Source organism: Rhinatrema bivittatum, chromosome 3, assembly GCF_901001135.1.
Source record: "Rhinatrema bivittatum chromosome 3, aRhiBiv1.1, whole genome shotgun sequence".
Lineage (NCBI taxonomy): Eukaryota > Metazoa > Chordata > Amphibia > Gymnophiona > Rhinatrematidae > Rhinatrema > Rhinatrema bivittatum.
Window position 1 is genome coordinate 198644073 of NC_042617.1, and position 22719 is coordinate 198666791.

Consider the following 22719-nt stretch of genomic DNA (forward strand, 5'->3'; position numbering starts at 1 on the left):
CAGTGGATGTTGCTGGATGAGAGTTGATGGCGAATTCAGCCCAGGGCAACAGTTCTGCCCAATCATTCTGGCGAGTGTTTACGTAGGCACGAATGAACTGCTTGAGTGTCCTATTCATCCTCTCTGTTTGACCATTAGATTGAGGATGGTATTTGAGGTGAAGTCGAGAGAAATGTCAAACTTCTTGCACAATGTCTTCCAGAATTTAGCTGTGAATTGGACTCCACGATCAGAGACTATGTGCGTAGGCATACTGTGTAGGCGGAAGATATGCGTGATGAAGAGCTGGGCTAGCGGGTAAACCAGGGAGAGCCACTAAGTGAGCCATCTTTGAGAACCGATCTACAGTTATCCAAATCGTGTTATTTCCTCCAGAGAGTGGTAAGTCCACCACAAAGTCTGTAGCTATGTATGTCCATGGCTCGTCTGGTACTGGTAAGGGTTGGAGTAAACCCCAAGGACGACCGGGTGGCGTCTTCTGTCTGGCACAATTTGTGCAGGAAGCAATGTAGGAGAATGTGTCTTCCTTCATGATGGGCCACCAGTAAAGCTTTTGTAGTTTAGACAGAGTTCTGCGTTGACCAGGGTGTCCAGCCAGTTTAGAGTCGTGAGCCTATGCTAACAGCTACTGAGTGAGTAGCTGCCAGAATAACCACAGTGTTATGGTTCCTCTAGAATATCCTCAGAGAGGAATGAGCGAGATAAGGCATCTGCTCTGATGTTTATATCTCCAGGGCGGTATTTCAGCACAAAGTCGAATCTGTTGAAAAACAGAGACCATCTCGCTTGCCTGTGGTTTAGGCGTTGTGCGTGGCGGAGGTATTCCAAGTTCTTATGGTCTGTAAAGACTGTGACTTGATGTTGCGCTTCTTCGAGCCAAGGGCGCCACTCCTCGAATGCCATTTTTATTGCCAGGAGCTCTTTATCTCCTATTCTGTAGTTTTTCTCTGCTGGAGAGAAGTGATGAGAGAAGAATGAGCATGGGTGTAAGGCCTTAGAATCACTGGCTTGACTTAGCACGGGCTCCTACGCCAACGTCTGAGGCATCGACCTCAACGATGGAGGGCTTCGTGGGATCCGGGTGTCAGAGACCTGGCTTGCTTGAGAAGGCGTCTTTTAGTTTCTGGAATGCAGATATAGCCTCCAATGACCAATTGGCAACATTGGCACCTTTCTTCGTCAATGCTGTAAGTAGAACAGTGAGCGAGGATGAAAGACCTATAATAGTTCCTGAACCCTAAGAAACATCTGAGAGCCTTCAGACCCGTGGGTTGAGCCCAATTCTTTATGCTCTCCAGCTTCTGTGGATCCATTTGGAACCCATGGTTGGAAACAATATAGCCCAGGAAAGGCACTGATTCTTTGTTAAATTCGCACTTAGACAACTTAGCGATGATTCTCACAAAGTCTTTGCAACACTCTTTTGACATCCTCCAGATGAGTGGTCATGTCTTGAGAGAATATCAAGATGTCATCTAAGTAAATGACGACACATTTGTAGAGGAGATCTCTGAAAATGTCGTTCATTAAATTTTGAAAGACAGCCTGGGCATTGCACAGGCCAAAGGGCATCACTAAATATTCAAAGTGACCATTCCGGGTGTTGAAGGCCGTCTTCCATTCATCGCCTGAGCGAATGCGAAGTAGGTTGTAAGTTCCTTTAAGATCAAGCTTGGAGAAGAGCTTGGCTTCTTGTAGTCTGTCAAAGAGCTCTGAGATGAGAGGTAGCGGGTAACGGTCTTTCACAGATATCTCGTTGAGACCTCTGTAATCTATACATGGACGTAAAGTTCCGTCCTTCTTCCCCACAAAGAAGAAGCCTGCGCCAGCAGCAGACTTGGTGGGTCTTATGAAGCCTTTTTGAAGGTTTTCCTGAATATATTCGGACATGGCTTTATTCTCTGCCACAGAGAGAGGGTACACCTGTCCCTTGGGTGGTTCAGTGTTCGGCTTCAGATTAATAGCGCAGTCATAGGATCTGTGAGGTGGTAGTACGTCTGCAGCTTCTTTAGAAAAAACATCTTGGAAAGATGCATATTGAGGCGGCAACTCCGGCATCACTGGGGTAGTTGGCATGCAGGGAATAGGAGTTACCTCCATCAGGCATTTGCCGTGACAGTCTGGGCCCCATTGTGACAGCTCCAAAGTAGCCAAATTGAACTGAGGCATATGCTGCTGCAGCCATGGTAACCCCAGCACTATAGGGTGCATGGCCTTCTCTAAAACAAAGAAGGAGATAGTTTCAGAATGGAGAGCACCAGTCTGCAGACATACTGGTTCGGTGAGCTGGGTTACTTCACCCGGCAAAGGCTCTCCATGAATTGAAGATAGGAATAGCGGAGACTTCACAATGGTAGTGGGAATCCGCAAGTGCTCCACTAATCATTGAAGAATGAAATTACCTCCTGCCCCTAAGTCCACTAGGGCAAAAGTCTGATACTCCAAGGGTCCGCAGATCAAGGATACAGGAAGAGAGAGCGGAGGAGAGGGGGCAGTAAGACCTAAGAAGTGTCCTCCTGCAGGACTTAGGTCTGCCAGTTTCCCGGACATATAGGGCATGTTTGAACAGCATGGCTAGCTTGTCCATAGTACATGCACAGCCCCAGATTCTTCCTAGTTCTTCTCTCTTTAGCTGTCAGATGGCTGCGGCCTAATTGCATTGGTTCTTCTTCGCCAGTAACTGGAACCGGAGGAACAGGCCTGGGTGTGGACTTAGCTCGAGTTTCACCCAGAAAGGGTCTTCTGGGAGCCTTGGTCTCTTGAACCTTGTCACGAAGTCGGCGATCAATCCTTGTTGCCAACTTCACCAGTTCAGCCAAGGTCTCAGGCATTTCACGAGCAGCGAGCTCGTCCTTCAGACGAGAGTTCAGTCCTTCAAAGAAGAGGGTCCTTAGGCATTTAGGGTCCCAATGTAATTCAAACGCCAGTGTCTTGAATTCGATAGCGAAGTCAGCCAAAGGTTTATTACCTTGCTTCAGGTAAACCAACGAATATCCTGCAGTGGTATACCAGGCAGGGTCATCAAAAACAGATTTGAATAGCTCGAGGAATCCTTCAATGTCATGTAGAATAGGATCCTCACGCTCCCACAGCGAAGAGGCCCAAGTCAATGCTCTTCCGTCCAGATAAGACAAGATATAGGTGGTCTTAGCATAAGCTGTGGGGAAATGGCTAGGTTGCAGGGAGAAGTACATACAACACTGATTAATAAAACCTCTGCATCTCCAAACCTCCCCCGAAAAGCGTGTAGGAGCAAATAGAGGTACAATAGTCTTGACCATCACTTCTGTCGGCGTAGCTTCTTTACCTGAGGTGGTGGGTAAATTCATCTGTGTGTGCAGCAAGTTGAATGCAGTAGTCAAACTCTCCAGCGCACTCTGTTGTTCGGAGATTCGCTGGGCCAGGCCTGGAATGGCCTGCAATGCAGTGAGCTGAGCCGAATCCATGTAGTTAGCAATCTGTTATGGTTAAGCGGTGTTTGGCTGGATTCTTGGGTGCTGTGGCAGATGACCATGCCCACGGGGAGGAGCCCCGTGAGGCGCCATAGTACTGGGCTAAACGCAGACGTACAAACACAGAGTTTAGTTCTTTTATTAAACAGCATGTAGTGGGCCACCAGAGGTGGCAGTAGTGAGGTAGTCTGGAAGAAGCAGTCTCAGGACCCTCGCTAAGATCTTTCAGGTAGCCACTGGGCAGGGTCCTAGAGCCCCAGATTTGCTGGGCACAAATAGGGTCAGGACCGTGCCGGGCATACTGGATCCTCCAGACCCTTCTCAACTCTCTCCTCTGCCAGATCCGGATCCAGACACAGATTTGGCCCTTCCAAATCCGCCAGTCGACAGGGACTATCCCCGGGTTCTGCGACTGTTTCAACAAGAGGAGCTTGACCCGCTCATTCCTTTTGTTTTGGACGAACTTGGCATTGAGGTTCCTCCGGAAGAGCTCCCCGCTGCCTCAATTTCATGCACCGTGGACCCTGTCCTGGCGGGACTGAGGGCTCCGCCGCATACTTTTCCATTCCACCCCATGCTTATGCAGCTCCTGCTTCGAGAGTGGGAGTCTCCCGAGTCAGGCCTCCGGGTGGGCAGGGTAATGGATAAGCTTTACCCTCTGCCAGACCAATGTCTTGAGATGCTTAAGGTGCCTAAAGATGATGCTTCTGTGTCTTAGTCACCAAATGCACCGATCTTCAGGATCAGAAGCTGGAGCTTCATCTCAAGAGGATCTTTGAATTTCTGGGTCTAGGAGTTAGGGCGACAGTCTGTAGCAGTCTCATGCAGCGGGCAAGTCTCAGGTGGGTTCAACAATTACTCAGCACCCAGGACCTCCCGTCTGCAGAGGCGGAACAGCTGGAAGCTGCGGTGGCTTATGGGGCTGATGCTCTCTACGATCTCCTCAGGGTGCAAGCCAGAGCCATGGTCTCAGCGGTGTCAGCCAGAAGTCTCCTCTGGCTGAGGAATTGGGCTGCAGACTCCTCTTCTAAGTCGCAGTTGGGCTCTCTCCCCTTCAAGGGTCAGTCGCTTTTTGGCGAGGACCTGGAACAGCTTATCAAATCCTTAGGCGACAACAAGGTTCATAAGCTGCCTGAGGACTGCCCCAAATAGTTCAGGTCATTTTTTCCGTCACACTCTCGCTTCAGGGGGCAGCGCAGGGCAATAAGCCGCAAGGAGCTTTTCAACGAAACACCTCCACTAGACCTGAAGCATGGTCCCAGTCCTTTTGGGGCGACGACCCTTCCGAGACGGTACCCACCAAGGCCCCGCCGTAAAGTCCTTGCAGTGAGATACAGCCGGCCCATTCCTCCTTTCTAGACTTAGGTGGTCGGCTGTCCCTATTTCTCGAGGAATAGGTCAAAATTACTTCGGATCAGTGGGTCCTCGAGGTGATCGAAAGAGGTTACATTTTTTCCGTCATGCTCTCACTTCAGGGGGCAGCGCAGGTACCTCTGCTTGACTCACACTAACCTCCTCGAAAGTTCTCCTCTCTCATTTCTCACCTGTCCAAATCTCTCACCCATCCATGGTCTCCTAATGTTGTAGCATTTTTTAGATAATAATAATTCTTATCCCCTCCGCCTACCGAACTCGGACTCTCCCCTCAGTCCCATAACACCCATACACGAAAAAGCTAGATGCACCCTATGTCCGATGATGAACGCACCTTATATTCGACAATGTACTATAGTTACTACGTAGCCTACATAAAATTATCTTATGGTCCTCTCATATACATGTTCAATTCGTGTGTTGTTAGAAATGTTCGTTTCTAGATTTGTAATAGTCATTCAATTAATAAGTCTCTCGTTCAAATGCACATTTGCTGTAATAAGTTGTTCTAATGTTCATACAATGTATTAAGTTGTTCTCATGTAAACCGGAGTGAAGGCAGATTGCTATACTTCGGTATATAAAAGACTTGAAATAAATAAATAAATTTAGAATTTGCTCTGGATCTCCCAGACCTCTACTTAAACTCTCCCTGTGAAACGCGGAAGTGGTCTGCCAGTCTCTCGACAGGCTTCAGGCACTCAGAGCCATAGTCCCGATCCGGCCAGTATTCCATCTACTTCGTTGTCCCCAAAAAGGACTGCTCTTTTCATCTAATCCTGGATCTCAAGAGAGTCAACAGGGTGTTCAAGGCCTCTCCAAAGGTTTGTCTTTCAACTCTTTGCAGGTACAGGTTTCGGCTCTCGGTTCCCTCTTAGGAAGTATCGATGGTTACGTGGTGGCGGCCCATCTGGATGTCGTTCGATTCCTCAAAGGGGCCAAACATTTGAATCTGCCTGTCCGGGCTACTTGTCCTTCGTGGAGCCTTAATTTGGTTCTTCGAGTTCTTTGCAAGGCACCCTCCGAACCCCTCCGGCGGGCCACGCTTAAGGACCTAACCCTTAAGACTGGGTTTCTAATTTCTATTTGCTCCGCCAGGAGAGTATCCAAGCTCCAAGCGTTGTCTTGTAGGGAGCCTTTTCTTCGCTTTTCTGATTCAGGTGTCTCCCTTAAAACGGTACCATCATTCTTGCCAAAGGTCGTGTCTTCCTTTCACGTCAATCAGTCGGTGGAACTTCCTGCCTTTCCTTAAGAGGACGTTGCAAGCACGCCTGGTGGTGACCTACAGTGCCTTGATGTAAAGCGAGTACTACTGCAATATTTACAGGTTACAAACGAGTTTCGAGTCTCTGATCATCTCTTTGTCTTATGGAGTGGCCCAAACAAGGGAAACAAGGCTTCTAAGGCTACGATTGCACGCTGGCTAAAGGAGGCGATTGTGTTGGCTTATATCTGTCGGGGCTGGATGGTTTCGGAGGGCTTAACGGCCCATTCTTTGCGTTCATAGGCTACTTCTTGGGCAGAGAGCCAATCGGTCTCTCCGCAAGAAATATGCAGAGCAGCTACTTGGAAGTCTCTGCATACTTTTGCTCGTCATTATCGCCTCGATGTACAGGTGCCAGTGTTTGGCTCCTTCGGAAGGCAGGTGCTTCAAGCAGGACTGTCTCGGCCCAACCCTATTTAGGGAAGCTTTGGTACATCCCACTGTCTGGACTGATCTGGGTACGTACAGGGAAAGGAAAATTGGTTCTTACCTGCTAATTTTCATTCCTGTAGTACCACGGATCAGTCAAGACTCCCGCCCTGACTACATCTACTTTGGATACATCCACTCGAAGTTTTCTTTCACAGAATTTTGGATCTGTCTACTTCCTATCTGATATATAAGGCACCAGAGGTATTCACTAGTGTTCTTTATGTAAGAGCAACTTCTTACCTGTTTGAATTTCCTGTTCCATTTGAAAGTTACAGTTTTTTACTTGCTTGATCTTATTCTGGTTCACTTTTTTCAATGCTTTTTGTCTGCTTTGATAACGTTTATACTGAAGGGACGCAGGGTGAGCACTGTCCTGATATAGGATACCCTTTCATTTTTTTCTCTGTCTCCATCTGCTGGACAGGAGGTTCAACCCACTGTCTGGACTGATCCATGGTACTACAGGAACAAAAATTAGCAGGTAAGAACTAATTTTCCTTTATTTCCCATTGTCTCAGGCACCCACTTAGATTGTAAACTCTTGGAGGCAGGGATTTATTGCACCTAAAAAATGTAAACCCCCTTGATCCAAAATTGGAAATAACATCTAGAAATACAAAACTTGTTGTTACTATAAAAATGTTTGTGCAGAGGTAATATAGCCCATCTGCACTACCTCCTATCAGTGAATTAGACTTGAGTGAGTGTTAGCTCAAACCACCAGGAAACATGCAAGGATAAGATGAGCAGACAAAACCTGAAGCTTATCAGTAGAAGCACATTGGGAGATGTTTAACTACACTGATTGTTCAGCAGCTCCCTGCTAATCATTTATGCTTAAAGGAAAACTAGTTGTAAGTATTCTGGGAATGAATGATTCTGGTTTTAAGTTTTCCCAGCATCATTGTTGCATCCTATTTATCTCTGCTTTTCATTTTGCAGCAAAACAAAACCCCACTTGTCAGTGAAAGTTTCCAGAAGTTTTTAAATACCAGAAACGGTAAGATTGTGACTGCTTGTGAAATTCAGTGATGTTACTTATTTTTTTTCCCCAAATTCTTACTGGAGAAAGGTAGGGAGAAAGCGCTAAATTCATCCCTACAAGTTTGGGCTGGGTGAGTAGTATCCAGATATTGTGTTTTCCCATATATCTGCTGTTTAACAGGATAACCAACCACTGTTTAGAGTTTTGAAACACTTCAAATCTTATTTGGAAGGGCCCTAAAAATGTATTTAGAGCATGCACGACACGGAGCCAGATTATATTCTCCATTATAACACTCTGCTGTGGCTTTGCCCTTGCCCCAGGAGGTTTATTCACCCACCTAAATATGTGGCTTGTATTAGGCTCCCTGAGGCCTCCAACTCTAATAGCTTTTCTCTTGTTCAGAGCAAAATTAATTCCAGGTGGTCTCCCTTTTGCCCTGTTACCTCCATTTTTTCCTATAGAAGCAAAAATGGAATTTTCTTTTCTTTTTCTTTCACGAACAATCATTGAAACATATTCTTATGGGAACCAACCCGTGCCATTCTTTTTTCTTTTACTCTGTCCGTTCCATTAGAATGGATTCAATGTTTTTTCTCTGGGAAAATATTGGAAGAAAATCCTATTTCTTTAAAAATGGCATGAAACGGCTCTGAGACAGCTCTGCAATTGCTGCATCACATAAAGGCACTTATCTCTTACTAGACCCTACCTACTGCACAAGCATTCAATACACTATCCACAAGTGCCTCTTCCTCCCTCTCCTCCGCCCCTTACAATTAATACTTTTGTCTCACAATCACTCTGAGACTACCCTGTACACAAGCCCTCGCATGCCTGCACTCAGACCCATCATTCATGTGCGCATATCACCAAGCTTTGGAAAAAACCACTACAGGCACAAAATAAAACCAAGAATTATGCTTCATTGTATTCACAAAAATACATTTTAATTTCTATTAACATTCCTCCCTTCCTGGGAAGGTGGGATTAAGGTTAGGGTGAGAGCAATCTCTGGGGGTGAAGAGGGTGCTGCCTCTTCCTTTTACTGCTCCTGGAGGTGGATTAGCAGCCTGTCAGAGTGATGCTGAAAGGCAGAAAAAGGACAGACAACACAAAACAGATGCAAATCAGGAAAGAAGGAAGTACATACCAGTACACTGGGGGCATCTCTTCATAGCCAGAGTAAATCCCAGAGAATACATATATGCCTGAAGGACATTAACCCTTTGCAGAGGGTGTGAAGAAATTTACAGGCTGATACAGTACAGTGCGCTCCGGTGGAAGAAAATCCGCTCCGGTGGAGCGCACTGTTAGCCCAGGTTTGGACGCATGTTTTCGACGCGCTAGCTGTACCCCTTATACAGTAAGGGGTAATAGCGCATCAAAAACGTGCATCCAACCCCCCCCCCCCCCCAAACTAATAGCACCCGCAACATGCAAATGCATGTTGATGGCCCTATTAGTTATTCCCGCGCGATACAGAAAGTAAAATGTGTAGCCAAGCCGTACATTTTACTTTCAGAAATTAACGTCTGCCCAAAGGCTGGCATTAATTTCTGCTGGCACCAGGGAAGTGTACAGAAAAGCAGAAAAAACGGCTTTTTCTGTACACCCTCCGACTTAATATCATAGCAGTATTAAGTCGGAGGCCCCAAAAGTTAAAAAAAAAAAAAAAAAAAGTAAAAATTAAAAAAAAAAATTAAAAATCGGCCCACGGGTCGGAAGACGGACACAGTTTTGCCGGCGTCCGTTTTCCGAACCCGTGGCTGTCAGCGGGTTTGAGAACTGACGCTGGCAAAATTGAGCGTCGGCTGTCAAACCCGCTGACAGATGCCACTGCTGTCAAAACGGAGGCGCTAGGGATGCGCTAGTGTCCCTAGCACCTACTTTTACCGCGGGCCCTAATTTGCATAGGCCACCCTCCTGAATCGCGCGCCCAGGAGAGTGGCCTGGGCGCTCGCCCGCTCTCCCGCGCATTTTTCTGAATTGGCCTGTTAGACACAACGTGGTAAAAATTGCACATGAGCGTGAGAAAAAAATAAAAAAACAGAGCACACAAAAGAGAGCAGACAGTGTAACCAGAAAAAGTCAAGCGACATGATACACTAGTCATGGAAAACAAACAAATCACGTCTTTCCATTCCATATAACAGAGGATTGTAACTAAAAAGCACAAAAAGGAAACCAGGGCACAGTGCATGCATACACAGGACCAACAGAGAGAGAGAGAAGGCGGGCACTGCACTCTGGGAAAAAGTTGGCCCAAATAATACAAAAACAAGATAGCAGATCTCAGAAGGCACCACACAAGCATGACTCGCGGATACAGACAACCAATGAAAAAGTCTTACAAACACACAGACAAGGCAACATGTTTTGCAGCAATAGACATGTACAGGGAAATAATGGGTTCCAGTACATACCCAGATCAGTCCAGACTCGGGTTTTGCATCCCTGCCAGCAGATGGAGACAGAAAATTTCACTGACACGGTACATAACCCAGTGTGCCACCTGTAGTCCCTTAGTATTTCTCTGTCTCCAGCAAATGGTAGATGGTGCAAAACCTGCAATCTGGAAAAAAAAATTTGAAAATCAGGAGAAGATTCCTTGATCTTCCCAGGGGGTTGTGAAGTCCTGGTGGGGGCCATGCCCCTGATTTTGAGGCGAATGAGCAGGGAGTTGGTGACTCTTCTGATAGCTTGGATCTGAGGTCCGTGAGGTGGACAGCTGGTGGTCCAGATCCCTCAGCCTGCACAAGACAGTGTGGTGACCTGCTGGCAACTCTGCACAATAAGCCCAGAAGGATGTTATGCACCAAACACGCTTATGACGCTTCTCCATGGGCACAAGACAAGAATACTTAGATTTTGTAGAAAGTATAATTTTTTATTGAGCAATATAAGTATTCTTGGGAGATGCTGGATGCCATTTCTCTGACAAACTGACCACCAGCATCTCGTTTTATATATTTATTAAGTTTTTTAAGTTTTTTTTATATACCAACATTCAAGACAGTAGTCCCATCATGCTGGTTCACAAGAAACAGGGGTGCAATAAACTTTACAATTTGAACAATGGTGCAGAAAAGCAGTTACATGTAACAGGGAATCAATAACTAGGAGTAAGAAGGAAAATGAAGATCAAATAATTATATATATATATATATAATAACATTATAAGAGGTGGCTATTAATGCTATTACTAGCGAAGAATGTTGATTGGCTATTAATGCTATTACTAGCGAAGAATGTTGATTGGAGGAGGTTAAGTAATGTTGGAGTTAGGAAAGGCCTGCGTGAACAGCCACGTCTTGAGTCTTTTCTTGAATGTTGAGATGCTGGGTTCCATTCTATATGAAATGTTGAGATGCTGGGTTCCATTCTATATGAAATGATCCTTCTTTTTTAGGTAAAATACAGTATTAGATCAGAAATTCTTAAGTTGCGTGACAACCTGGAGTATCTTTTAAGAACATAAGAACATAAGAAAATGCCATACTGGGTCAGACCAAGGGTCCATCAAGCCCAGCATCCTGTTTCCAACAATGACCAATCCAGGCCATAAGAACCTGTCAAGTACCCAAAAACTAAGTCTATTCCATGTAACCAATGCTAATGGCAGTGGCTATTCTCTAAGTGAACTTAATAGCAGGTAATGGACTTCTCCTCCAAGAACTTATCCAATCCTTTTTTAAATACAGCTATACTAACTGCACTAACTACATTCTCTGGCAACAAATTCCAGAGTTTAATTGTGCGTTGAGTAAAAAAGAACTTTCTCCGATTAGTTTTAAATGTGCCCCATGCTAACTTCATGGAGTGCCCCCTAGTCTTTCTACTATCCGAAAGAGTAAATAACCGATTCACATCTACCCGTTCTAGACCTCTCATGATTTTAAACACCTCTATCATATCCCCCCTCAGTCGTCTCTTCTCCAAGCTGAAAGTCCTAACCTCTTTAGTCTTTCCTCATAGGGGAGTTGTTCCATTCCCCTTATCATTTTGGTAGCCCTTCTCTGTACCTTCTCCATCGCAATTATATCTTTTTTGAGATGCGGCGACCAGAATTGTACACAGTATTCAAGGTGCGGTCTCACCATGGAGCGATACAGAGGCATTATGACATTTTCCGTTTTATTCATCATTCCTTTTCTAATAATTCCCAACATTCTGTTTGCTTTTTTGACTGCCGCAGCACACTGCACCGACGATTTCAATGTGTTATCCACCATGACACCTAGATCTCTTTCTTGGGTTGTAGCACCTAATATGGAACCCAACATTGTGTAATTATAGCATGGGTTATTTTTCCCTATATGCATCACCTTGCACTTATCCGCATTAAATTTCATCTGCCATTTGGATGCCCAATTTTCCAGTCTCACAAGGTCTTCCTGCAATTTATCACAATCTGCTTGTGATTTAACTACTCTGAACAATTTTGTGTCATCTGCAAATTTGATTATCTCACTCGTCGTATTTCTTTCCAGATCATTTATAAATATATTGAAAAGTAAGGGTCCCAATACAGATCCCTGAGGCACTCCACTGTCCACTCCCTTCCACTGAGAAAATTGCCCATTTAATCCTACTCTCTGTTTCCTGACTTTTAGCCAGTTTGCAATCCACGAAAGGACATCGCCACCTATCCCATGACTTTTTACTTTTCCTAGAAGCCTCTCATGAGGAACTTTGTCAAACGCCTTCTGAAAATCCAAGTATACTATATCTACCGGTTCACCTTTATCCACATGTTTATTAACTCCTTCAAAAAAGTGAAGCAGATTTGTGAGGCAAGACTTGCCCTGGGTAAAGCCATTCTGACTTTGTTCCATTAAACCATGTCTTTCTATATGTTCTGTGATTTTGATTTTGATGTTTAGAACACTTTCCACTATTTTTCCTGGCACTGAAGTCAGGCTAACCGGTCCATAGTTTCCTGGATCGCCTCTGGAGCCCTTTTTAAATATTGGGGTTACATTTGCTATCCTCCAGTCTTCAGGTACAATGGATGATTTTAATGATAAGTTACAAATTTTTACTAATAGGTCTGAAATCATTTTTTTAGTTCCTTCAGAACTCTGGAGTGTATACCATCCGGTCCAGGTGATTTACTACTCTTCAGTTTGTCAATCAGGCCTACCACATCTTCTAGGTTCACCGTGATTTGATTCAGTCCATCTGAATCATTACCCATGAAAACCTTCTCCATTACGGGTACCTCCCCAACATCCTCTTCAGTAAACACCGAAGCAAAGAAATCATTTAATCTTTCCGCGATGGCCTTATCTTCTCTAAGTGCCCCTTTAACCCCTCGATCATCTAACGGGCCAACTGACTCCCTCACGGGCTTTCTGCTTCGGATATAGTTTAAAAAGTTTTTACTGTGAGTTTTTGCCTCTACAGCCAACTTCTTTTCAAATTCTCTCTTAGCCTGTCTTATCAATGTCTTACATTTAACTTGCCAATGTTTATGCTTTATCCTATTTTCTTCTGTTGGATCCTTCTTCCAATTTTTGAATGAAGATCTTTTGGCTAAAATAGCTTCTTTCACCTCCCCTTTTAACCATGCCGGTAATCGTTTTGCCTTCTTTCCACCTTTCTTAATGTGTGGAATACATCTGGACTGTGCTTCTAGAATGGTATTTTTTAACAATGACCACGCCTCTTGGACATTTTTTACTTTTGTAGCTGCTCCTTTCAGTTTTTTTCTAACAATTTTTCTCATTTTATCAAAGTTTCCCTTTTGAAAGTTTAGCATGAGAGCCTTGGATTTGCACACTGTTCCTTTTCCAGTCATTAAATCAAATTTGATCATATTATGATCACTATTGCCAAGCGGCCCCACCACCGTTACCTCTCTCACCAAGTCCTGTGCTCCACTGAGAATTAGATCTAAAATTGCTCCCTCTCTCGTCGGTTCCTGAACCAATTGCTCCATAAAGCTATCATTTATTCCATCCAGGAACGTTATCTCTCTAGTGTGACCCGATGATACATTTACCCAGTCTATATTGGGGTATTTGAAGTCTCCCATTATTACTGCACTACCAATTTGGTTAGCTTCCCTAATTTCTCTTAGCATTTCACTGTCCATCTCACCATCTTGACCAGGTGGACGGTAGTATACCCCTATCACTGTAGTCTTCCCTGACACACAAGGGATTTCTACCCATAAAGTTTCAATTTTGTATTTAGTCTCATGCAGGATGTTTATCCTGTTGGACTCTATGCCATCCCGGACATAAAGCGCCACACCTCCTCCCGAGTGCTCCTCTCTGTCATTGCGATATAATTTGTACCCCGGTATAAACTGTCCCATTGGTTATCCTCTTTCCACCATGTCTCTGAGATGCCAATTAAGTCTATGTCATCATTTACTGCTATACATTCTAATTCTCCCATCTTACTTCTTAGACTTCTGGCATTAGCATACAAACATTTCAAAGTTTGTTTTTTGTTTGTATTTTTATTCTGCTTTTTAATTGATAGGGATAAGTTAGAATTTTTTAGCTCAGGTGAGTTTTTAGTTACAGGCACTTGGACTACTTTTCTAATTATTGGAACCTCACTGTCAGGATGCCCTAATTCTAATGCATCATTAGTATCCTTTAAAGATACTTCTCCGAACCATGCGCTGCTGAGCGACTGTCGGCTTTCATAGGTTGTCATGTCTACAGCATGATAAATTATCCCTAAATTACCCTGACCAGTTCTCCAAGTTGGGGCCCATTTACCATCACTCTTTAGATAAACCTTTTTTCTGTTTAAATCTTACTGTTCAGGGCAACCTTTATATTTTAGGTTGTGTGCTATGTTTACAGATGCCCCTGTAATGACATTCTAGCCTGAGGTTCTGACCATTGCCTTCTGCTTTTGTTATCCTATAATTAGGCATCACAAATTGTCGCCAGCTTCAACTGCTGTCCAGGTGTCCTTGGAATTCCTCCAGGTCAGGCTCAGTAGGGCATTTAAAGTTCACCTAGTCAGAAAGGCTAAGATAGCAGAGGATTCTGGGTCAGTTGCTGTCTCTATGTTGATCTCAAGCTCAGGCACACATATCAAGTAGCAGGGAAGCATCCTTTTAAGTTGATTTCCCTGTGCTGCTTGTTAAAAAAAAAAAAAAAAAAAGAGAGAGAAGGGCTCTTTGTTTTCTCTTATATTGCCATGCCTTGTGCAGTCACTCAGGCATGCAGGGCTGGTGACCGGCAGATTGACCGAAGAAGGGAAAGCAGGTCAGGTCTCCGAGAGCACACAGTGGTGTGAGTGAGATCTGCATCTTGATGTGCGGCTTCGGACCACATGGTTAATATAATGGCGCATATCAGTGCATGCCTCGTCTGCAGGAGCTTGCAGTCACACCTAAACAGTGCTTGTGTTCCGGGTGTGCTTCAGATGGGGAAGTCACATCGACAGTGCTTCCCTCTCAGTCTAAGCCTGCTTTTTCGGCACGGACAGCCGGGCCCGCTCCAGGGCATTCTTGCAGCATGGGAATGGTGGCCATGTTGGATTCTACCATGTGACTGTCTGCTTCACTGGGAGAGGCTGGGGGTTCCCCTCCGCTTCTGTCTCTGGCTGCGGCAGGCAAAGGGATGGACCAGGGGAATTCAGATAGGGAGGATTTCCCTCTAAATCATGAAAGCTCTGATGAAGTGATTTTCTCCAGGATCAGGACTCTGAGTCCCAAGCCTTTTCTTCAGAGTTTGTTCTCATGTACAAGGCCTTTTTGGCCAAGAAAGCATCTGGAGTTCGCCTTTCTTCCTGATCTCGGTCCCTGGGTGAGCCCGGACCAAGGGACCGAGCTGGTCCTCCCAAGAGGAAGCGGTCTGATGGAATTCAGCATGTTCTGGGCCTTCCCTTGCAGGCTGGTGGTCCACAGGAGGACACTGATGAGTCTGAGGCTCCAGATGCAGCGCAAGGGGAGTTCCCGTGAACAAAAGAGTTGCAGGAGACTCCTGACTTGGTGGGGGACTCCTCCTTGGAATCATCCCCTATGGCAGAAGGGGATGATTCCAAGGAGGTGTGCCTTTTTCACACGGAGGAGCTCTGGCCATTGATTCTGCAGGTCCTTCTGGAGCTAGGGATCAAGGTGATGCAGGAGGAGTCAGATATGGAAGGTGCAGATCCCATGTCAGATAGTTTGTGTGGTCCAGCGAGGACTTTCCCCTTTCACAAGTCCAGTAAAGAAGCTGGTAGTTTGGGAGTGGGACACTCCAGAGTCCAGCCTGAGAATTGGCCAAGCTATAGCTAAGCTTTATCCTTTAATGGAGGAAATATTGGCGCTTTTAATGCTTCCCAAGATCTATGCTTCAGTGTTGGCGGTCACTAAGAAGACCACTATTCCTGTAGCAGACTCAGCCACTTTAAGAGATGTGCAGGATTGTAAGTAGGAGCTTCATCTTAAAAGGACTTTTCAGGTTTTGGCTCTAGGCATAAGGACTGCAATTTGCAGTAGTCTTATACAGAGGGCATATATGCTTTGCGTCCAGCAATTGCAGGAGTCACAAGCTGCATCGGGGGGCTGCAACACAGAAGGCTGAACATCTGGATGCGGCTGTGGCTCTTGGAGCTGATGCCTTCTATGACCTTACCAGGATGTCTTCCAGAATTATGTCTGCTGTGTTTGGTAGATGGTTGTTGTGGTTGCCCAACTGGTCAGCGGATGTGTGCTCCAAATCTCAGCTAGGTGCTCTTCCTTTTAAGGGAAAGCTTTTGTTTAGAGAGGACCTGGAACAGATAATAAAAAATCCAGGAGAGTCCAAGGTACATAAGTTGCCAGAGGATAAGCTAAAGGGGAGTAAATTTGTTCCTGCGCGGGCTAGATTTCAAGAAACAGATCTTGCCAAACCAAGGGTTCTGCAGAGACAAGCCACGATCAGAACTCAGTCTTGGGGTCAGTCCTTCTGGCGTGGCAAAAGACCGACCCGGGACACTTTTGGTACTGATGTAGGAGGAGCGAAATTCTCGCAATGAGGCGAGTCCAACCCACTCTTCGGTTCCTGCCATTGGAGGCGTCTGGCACTCTTTTTTGAGGAGTGAGTGGAAATTACCACAGACCACTGGGTCCTAGGGGTGCTAAAGATGGCTACGTGTTGGAATTTGCTTGTACCATTCAAGACACTTTCGTCATGCCCCCTTGTGCTCTTATCTCCAAGCAGATAGCTGTGCGAAGAACATTGGAGCACTTGAGGCAACTGGGAGCTATAGTGCCAGTTCTGCGAAAGGAGAAATGAAAAGAGAGGTAAAGAAAGTGGAGTTGTTTCAACTAATTCTGGATGTAAAAAAGGAAAATGCAGCCCTCAAGGTTCTGTGTTTTCACATGAAGATTTTGAGGTCAGTCATCATGGCTGTGTGCAAAGACAAGTATTTGGCGTCTCTAGATCTGACAGAGGCTTATCTGCATATAGCCATCAAGGAGGAGCACCAGCAGTTCCTTAGATACATGGTCCTAGAGGAGCTTTTTCAGTTTCGATCCTTTCTGTTCAAGTTAGCAACGGCTCCCTGTATGTTCACCAAGGTGATGGTGGTGGTGGCATTAACCTTAAGATGGGAGGGGGTGTTGGTGCATCTGTACCTGGATAATTGGCTCATCCGAGCAAAGTCGGAAGACCTCTGTCAGCAGTCAATGCAGGGAGGGCTGCAGTGATTACAGTATCTAGGCTGGGTGATGAATTTGGCGAAGAGTCATCTCGTTCCCTCTCAGACCCTTAGCAGATGTAATTGTGAGCTTGTGGTTTTGGTAGTGTTAATTCACTTTGAAAATGGGTGTAACTTGTGCTTGTATTTGCTGTCTGTCTTATGCGGGCCGTTACAGAATTCCTTCCAGTATGTTTAAGGGAAAGGTACATGGCTAAATTCCCTTGACGGCTGACTTTCTAGAGCCAGGACAATTGTGAGTGAAGGATGGAGAAAAGGGATTTTTTTTATTGTGCTGAGGTTTTTATTTTATACTCTAGAGTGCTGGTGGGTTTCCCGATGGAGTCCAAGGGAGCCAGGGCAAAATAATTGTGTTTCAGAGAGTATGCAGATGAGGTTGTAAGTTAATCGACATGTGGACAGGTGTTTTTGACTTCTTGCCCTTTGTTTGTGCTGACATCGTGGCCTGTGAGCATTCGATATGGGTTTCCCTGCCTTTTTCTATCTGGAGACCAATGCCATCTGAGCAACTCTGCATGTCCAAAAAGAGAGAACTAGAATCCTGCATACAGTAGTGAGGTAGCTAGTGCATTCCATGGCTTGGAGCACATATACCGTCTACAAAATCATAAAAGGACTTGAAGTTAATGTAAATCGGTTATTTACTCTCTCAAATAATAGAAGGACTAGAGGGCACTCCATGACGTTAGCAAGGAGCTCATTTTAAACAAATCGAAGAAAATTCTTTTTCACTCAGTGCATAGTTAAGCTGTGGAATTCATTGCCAGAGGATGTTACAGCAGTGAGAATAACTGGTTTACAGCATTGAGTATAAGTGGGTTTAAAAAAGGTTTGGATAAGTTCCTAGACAAAAAAAAACCCAAAAACTGCTATTAATTAGGCAATAATACCTTGAGATTTATGTAATGTTTGGGTACTTGCCAGGCACTTGTGGTTTGGATTGGCCACTGTTGGAAACAGGATACTAGGCTTGATGGACCCTTGGTCTGACCCAATATGGCATATCTTATGTTCTTATGTTCTAAATTCTCCTTTGTACACTCTATAACTAGTTTGTTATGGCACAGCCTCTGGTCTGGCTTTGAATAGCTTTTAATTATTTTGGGGGGGAGGGGGCAGGGGCACTAGGGGGTTATTTGTTAACCTTTGTAAATAACGATACACCATGACCTTCTTTCCTACCTTAAATGGATGAATCAACCCAATGTAAATACATTTGAACTATGACTTGCTACAGTATCTAAACATATTTTAGAATAATGTAGTTTCAACATTCATTTTGTAAGAAAATATATGATTAAAACCTTTTGCTCATTTTCTGGACTTTAGAAGAAAGGGTTCACAATTGCAAAACACAGAAGTAAAAAGCCTTTTCTTCTTTTTTAGGACTCTTATGGCTTAATATTCAAAGGGCCGGATTTTAAAAGCCCTGTGCGCGTAAATCCGGCCGGATTTACACACGCAGGGCACTCGCGCGCCGGCATGCCTATTTTGCATAGGCCGCCGGTGCGTGCACAGCCCCGGGACGCGTGTAAGTCCCGGGGCTTCGTAAAAGGGGCAGGGAGGGGGCGTGTCTGGGGCGGGACCGGGGGCGTGGCGCCGGCCCGGGGGCGTGGTCGAGGCCTCCGGACCAGCCCCCGGGTTGGGTGATGGCGCGCCAGCGCCTGGTGCGCGAACAAAAGTCCCTGCTCGTGCAAATTTATAAAATCTACCCCAAAGCATGTTCAGTGTTATTTAGCTGGATAAGTGGGACTTATGTGGCTAAGTAGCAGATGCTGAATATGCACCCATGTTCAGCGGCCGCCACTTAGCCGTACAAGTCCCTTATACTGCTAAAATGTACGCACAAAAAAAGTGGGTACTCGTTGGGCGGATTGGGGGCAGAGCAAGTTAGGCGAATAATTTATATATTTATCTACTGATATCTGGAGTTAAGCGTACAAGTATACAACTTAAGTTTAGACGCCGCATAGAGCAGGTCTAAGCTTAGCCGGATAGGCTCATCCAGCGAAGTGTGCACATATATGTGTTTATTCAGCGGCGTAGCCGTGCCACTGAATATACATAGTAACTTCGCTGGATTAGTCATATTCAGCTAAGTTACTTAAAACAGCCAGCTTTGAGTATTGGGCCCTTAGTATTTTGATAATGCTTTGACAAAGAAATAACATTTTAAAGAGTTGTTACATGGAGGCAGGAGGGCATGCATCTGAGATTACAAGAGTCTCAAGTTATTGTCATGCATTGTAGCTGCACAATGCTGGAGGAAGCCTATTTGAATGTTAGGCACAGATAGAGTGTAGTGGAAATACTAATTTAGTATAGTAACTTGTATAGAATAGCTATAAATCTTGGAAATAGATAATTTGGGTATTAGCTGAGAAAAAACAGTCTGCAAATCTGTAACAGATATTTTTATGTCTGAGCAGGCCACATGTGGAAAGCCCCACATAACTGGTCTGTCACTACTTGTAGAATGAGGCACATGGGCCCTAGAAGGCAGGAAAAGAGCCACTGCAGGCAGGATAGGAGTATGGATTAGGAGGAAACTGCTGGGTCAGAAGAGTTTTACAATATTTCTACTTGAAAATTGCCCCCTCATGGAAGCTTCTTCAGCACTTTTTGTTTATCTTTTAAAGAAAAAGATTTCTAATTCAGAGGTGCTTTAAAACATATAAAAGATGAGCAATAAAAATAAATATCTTGTTTTTAAAAAGTTCTTGTTACTTATTATTTCTGACTTGTTTTATTTTTTAGGTTATTTGATATCCAATCTTGTTACGGAGTTCCTCCAGTTCTTCAGTCTTGAATTTACTTTGGCAGTATTTCAGCCTGAGACCGGCACAGTAAGAGGATTTCAATTTTATTTGTAGTCATGGAGGTTGACTGTTCAGTAGTTAAAATCCAAACAAAATCTTTTTCTTCTGTTGCCATAAATATCAGTAGATAACACATAAATGTATTGTATTTTTTAAATCTATCCAGTTACCGTATTGGGTTCCATTTTCATACTTAAAATTTTTTTAGTGAAAACATGTTTCTTGTATTCACTACAACTTTATAGGCATCCACACTGTTTCAAAGTTTGTTTAGCAATTATTTATTTTTGTAAGAATTCAGACAGCAGGAATCTTAATTAAAGTTTTTGTACCTAAAAAGTTTATTTTTATTCGTATTGCATTAATGAGCATTGTCCATGTCCATCCAAGTAAATCAGTACCGTAAGGGGCCTGATTTACTGAGTTTTTCCTCACAAGGAAAGGATGGGAGAAAAAGCTTGGTAAATCAGGTCCTTAGTATGTTGAACAACTAGTTACTGTAGTTTCATGTACTACAACATAAATTATTGTCCCTTTGTCACTGGCAAGTTTAGAGGTGATAAATTAGTATTTCTCATTATTGTATCCAAGTTCCTGGTGTTGCTGAGGGGTTAAACTGCAGTTCCACATGTTTCCATGCATTTCCCATTAATACATATTTTGTGTTTTTTTACTAGCTCCGTGGACCAGATCGTGGGAATTTAGCTCAGGATTTAGGGATTGCAGAAGATGAGAGCACGAAAGCTGGACCGTTATTATTAGAGGTTATGAAGCAATGCCAGAGTCCCAACAGCAGAGAATTAAGTCCTGCATTTGCTGCTCTTAAAAATGATCTAGGAGTTAATCACAATGGGAAATATAATCATTATACGGTAAGGAAAAGGGCTAAATGGTTTAATGAACACTAGCATAGAAATACAGATTATGGGTTCAAATTCATCCCAGACTGCTGTTGACCGAAAATCTGCCATCTGACTGTCACTGAGTTGCCTACATATAAAAAAAAATGCTCATCTCATTCCATTTCCCAGTAGATGAGTTTTTGTGAAAATACTGGATTAATTTTTTTATTTTTGATTCGTTGTTTTCGACATTTCTTTTCTTGTCTACTTATGGGTGTGTATTGCTTTCATACAGATGATATGGAGCTAATCTGCAGTTATCTTACACGCTGCCAAGCCAGAGACTTAGGTTTGATTCCTGAGCCGGACTGGGGATGCTGCAGAGACCCAATGCACATTCCTATGGCAGAGGGAGTCCTAGCAAAACCTAGTTGCCCATCTCAGTGTGCACACTTGCCAGGTTCCAGAGGAAGCTGCAGTCTGTGACCACCTAACCAAGGAGTATTGCTAAGATTAGTGAACTAGATGGGAGGGGAAGTGAGTAAAGCATATGGGGGAAACCCCAGATAATTGCAAATAAAGGATCATGGAGCAGTAACACAACAGAGCTGAAAGCTCAAAGAGGGCAGGAGAAGACTGTGGACCAAAAACACGTAAACAAATAAAACCCCAAATATTAGTTTTCCTCTGGTTTTCCTCTAGTTTTCTGTGCCAGGGTGATAATCCTGGTTCTACCAGTACAGTACTGGTTTTCTTCATTCTCTGAAGGCAAGCAGTTTACCTATCACAGAACTGGGTTCACATTACAATGGTGCCAAATAAAATTTCCTGTTCATACCCGGATCAGTCCAGACTCCTGGGTTTTACTTCCCTTCCAGCAGATGGAGACAGAGAAAGTTTCACTGACACTGGCATATAACCTGGTGTGCCACCTGTAGTCCCTCAATATTTCTCTGTCTCCAGCAAATGGTAGAGTGCAAATCCCTGCAGCGAAAAAAAAGAAAAAAAAAAGAGAAAAGGGACAGGGTATTTTGAATAATTCTTCCCAGGAGCTTGTGAGGCCATGGTGGGACTATCCCTCTTGGTTTTTGAGGTAGACGAGCAGGGGGTCGGGGGCCCTTGCCTGGCTCAGTCTTTTTGCTGCTGGGGGTGCATAGCTGGTGGGGGCCAGTTCCCTCCCCTCCAGGAAAACGTTTGGAGTCCCACAGCTCTCCTGCCGTACAGAAAAGTATTCTTGGCTTTTATTAAAGTTTAAAGGGGCCCAGCAAAAGCCTTCCCCTTTCATATGTTGGTGAAGAAGCTGGTGACCAGGGAGTGGGATACTCTTGAGACAGGCCTGAAAGTAGGCCACGCAATGGCGAAATTGTATCCGTTGCGTGAGGACTCGCTTGAGCTTTTGACACTCCTGAAGGTAGATGCATCGGAGTCAGCAGTCACTAAGAAGACCACCATTCCTGTAGCCAGTTCAGTGGCACTGAAGGATATGCAGAACAGAAAATTGGAGATTCATCTCAAAAAGATTTTTAAAGTTTCTGTGGTCGGCATAGGTGCTGTTGTTTGCAGTAGCTTCATGCAGAGGGCCAGTCAATGCTGGATTCAGCATTTGCAGGCTACGAGAACGCTATTTGTATCTGAGGCTAAGCAGGTGGACTGCCTAGAGGCTGTGACGGCTTATGTCTCGGATGCCTTGTACGACCTCATCAGGACTTCTTCGAGAATTATGATGTCCATAGTCTCGGCCAGAAGTCTCCTTTGGTTAAGGAACTGGTTGGCGGATGTGTGGTTTAAGCCTCAGTTAGGAGCATTCCTGAACATACCCAGATCAGTCTAGACGAGTGGGTTTTTCCTCCCTACTAGCAGATGGCGTCAGAGAAACAAAACTTTGAGACAC

The 22719-nt window shown here is 44.5% G+C and overlaps 1 protein-coding gene across 3 annotated transcripts in view; it reads left to right on the top strand.

The window, feature by feature from the left end:
* The window catches only part of MOCS3 (molybdenum cofactor synthesis 3), a 125920-nt gene that overhangs the window by 23289 nt on the left and 79912 nt on the right, over positions 1 to 22719 (top strand). For all 3 annotated transcript variants that reach the window (XM_029594098.1, XM_029594097.1, XM_029594099.1), the window contains 3 exons: positions 7465 to 7522; positions 19925 to 20013; positions 20664 to 20858. In XM_029594098.1, coding sequence (XP_029449958.1) covers positions 7465 to 7522; positions 19925 to 20013; positions 20664 to 20858 — 342 coding nt within the window. The remainder of the gene's footprint in view (positions 1 to 7464; positions 7523 to 19924; positions 20014 to 20663; positions 20859 to 22719) is intronic.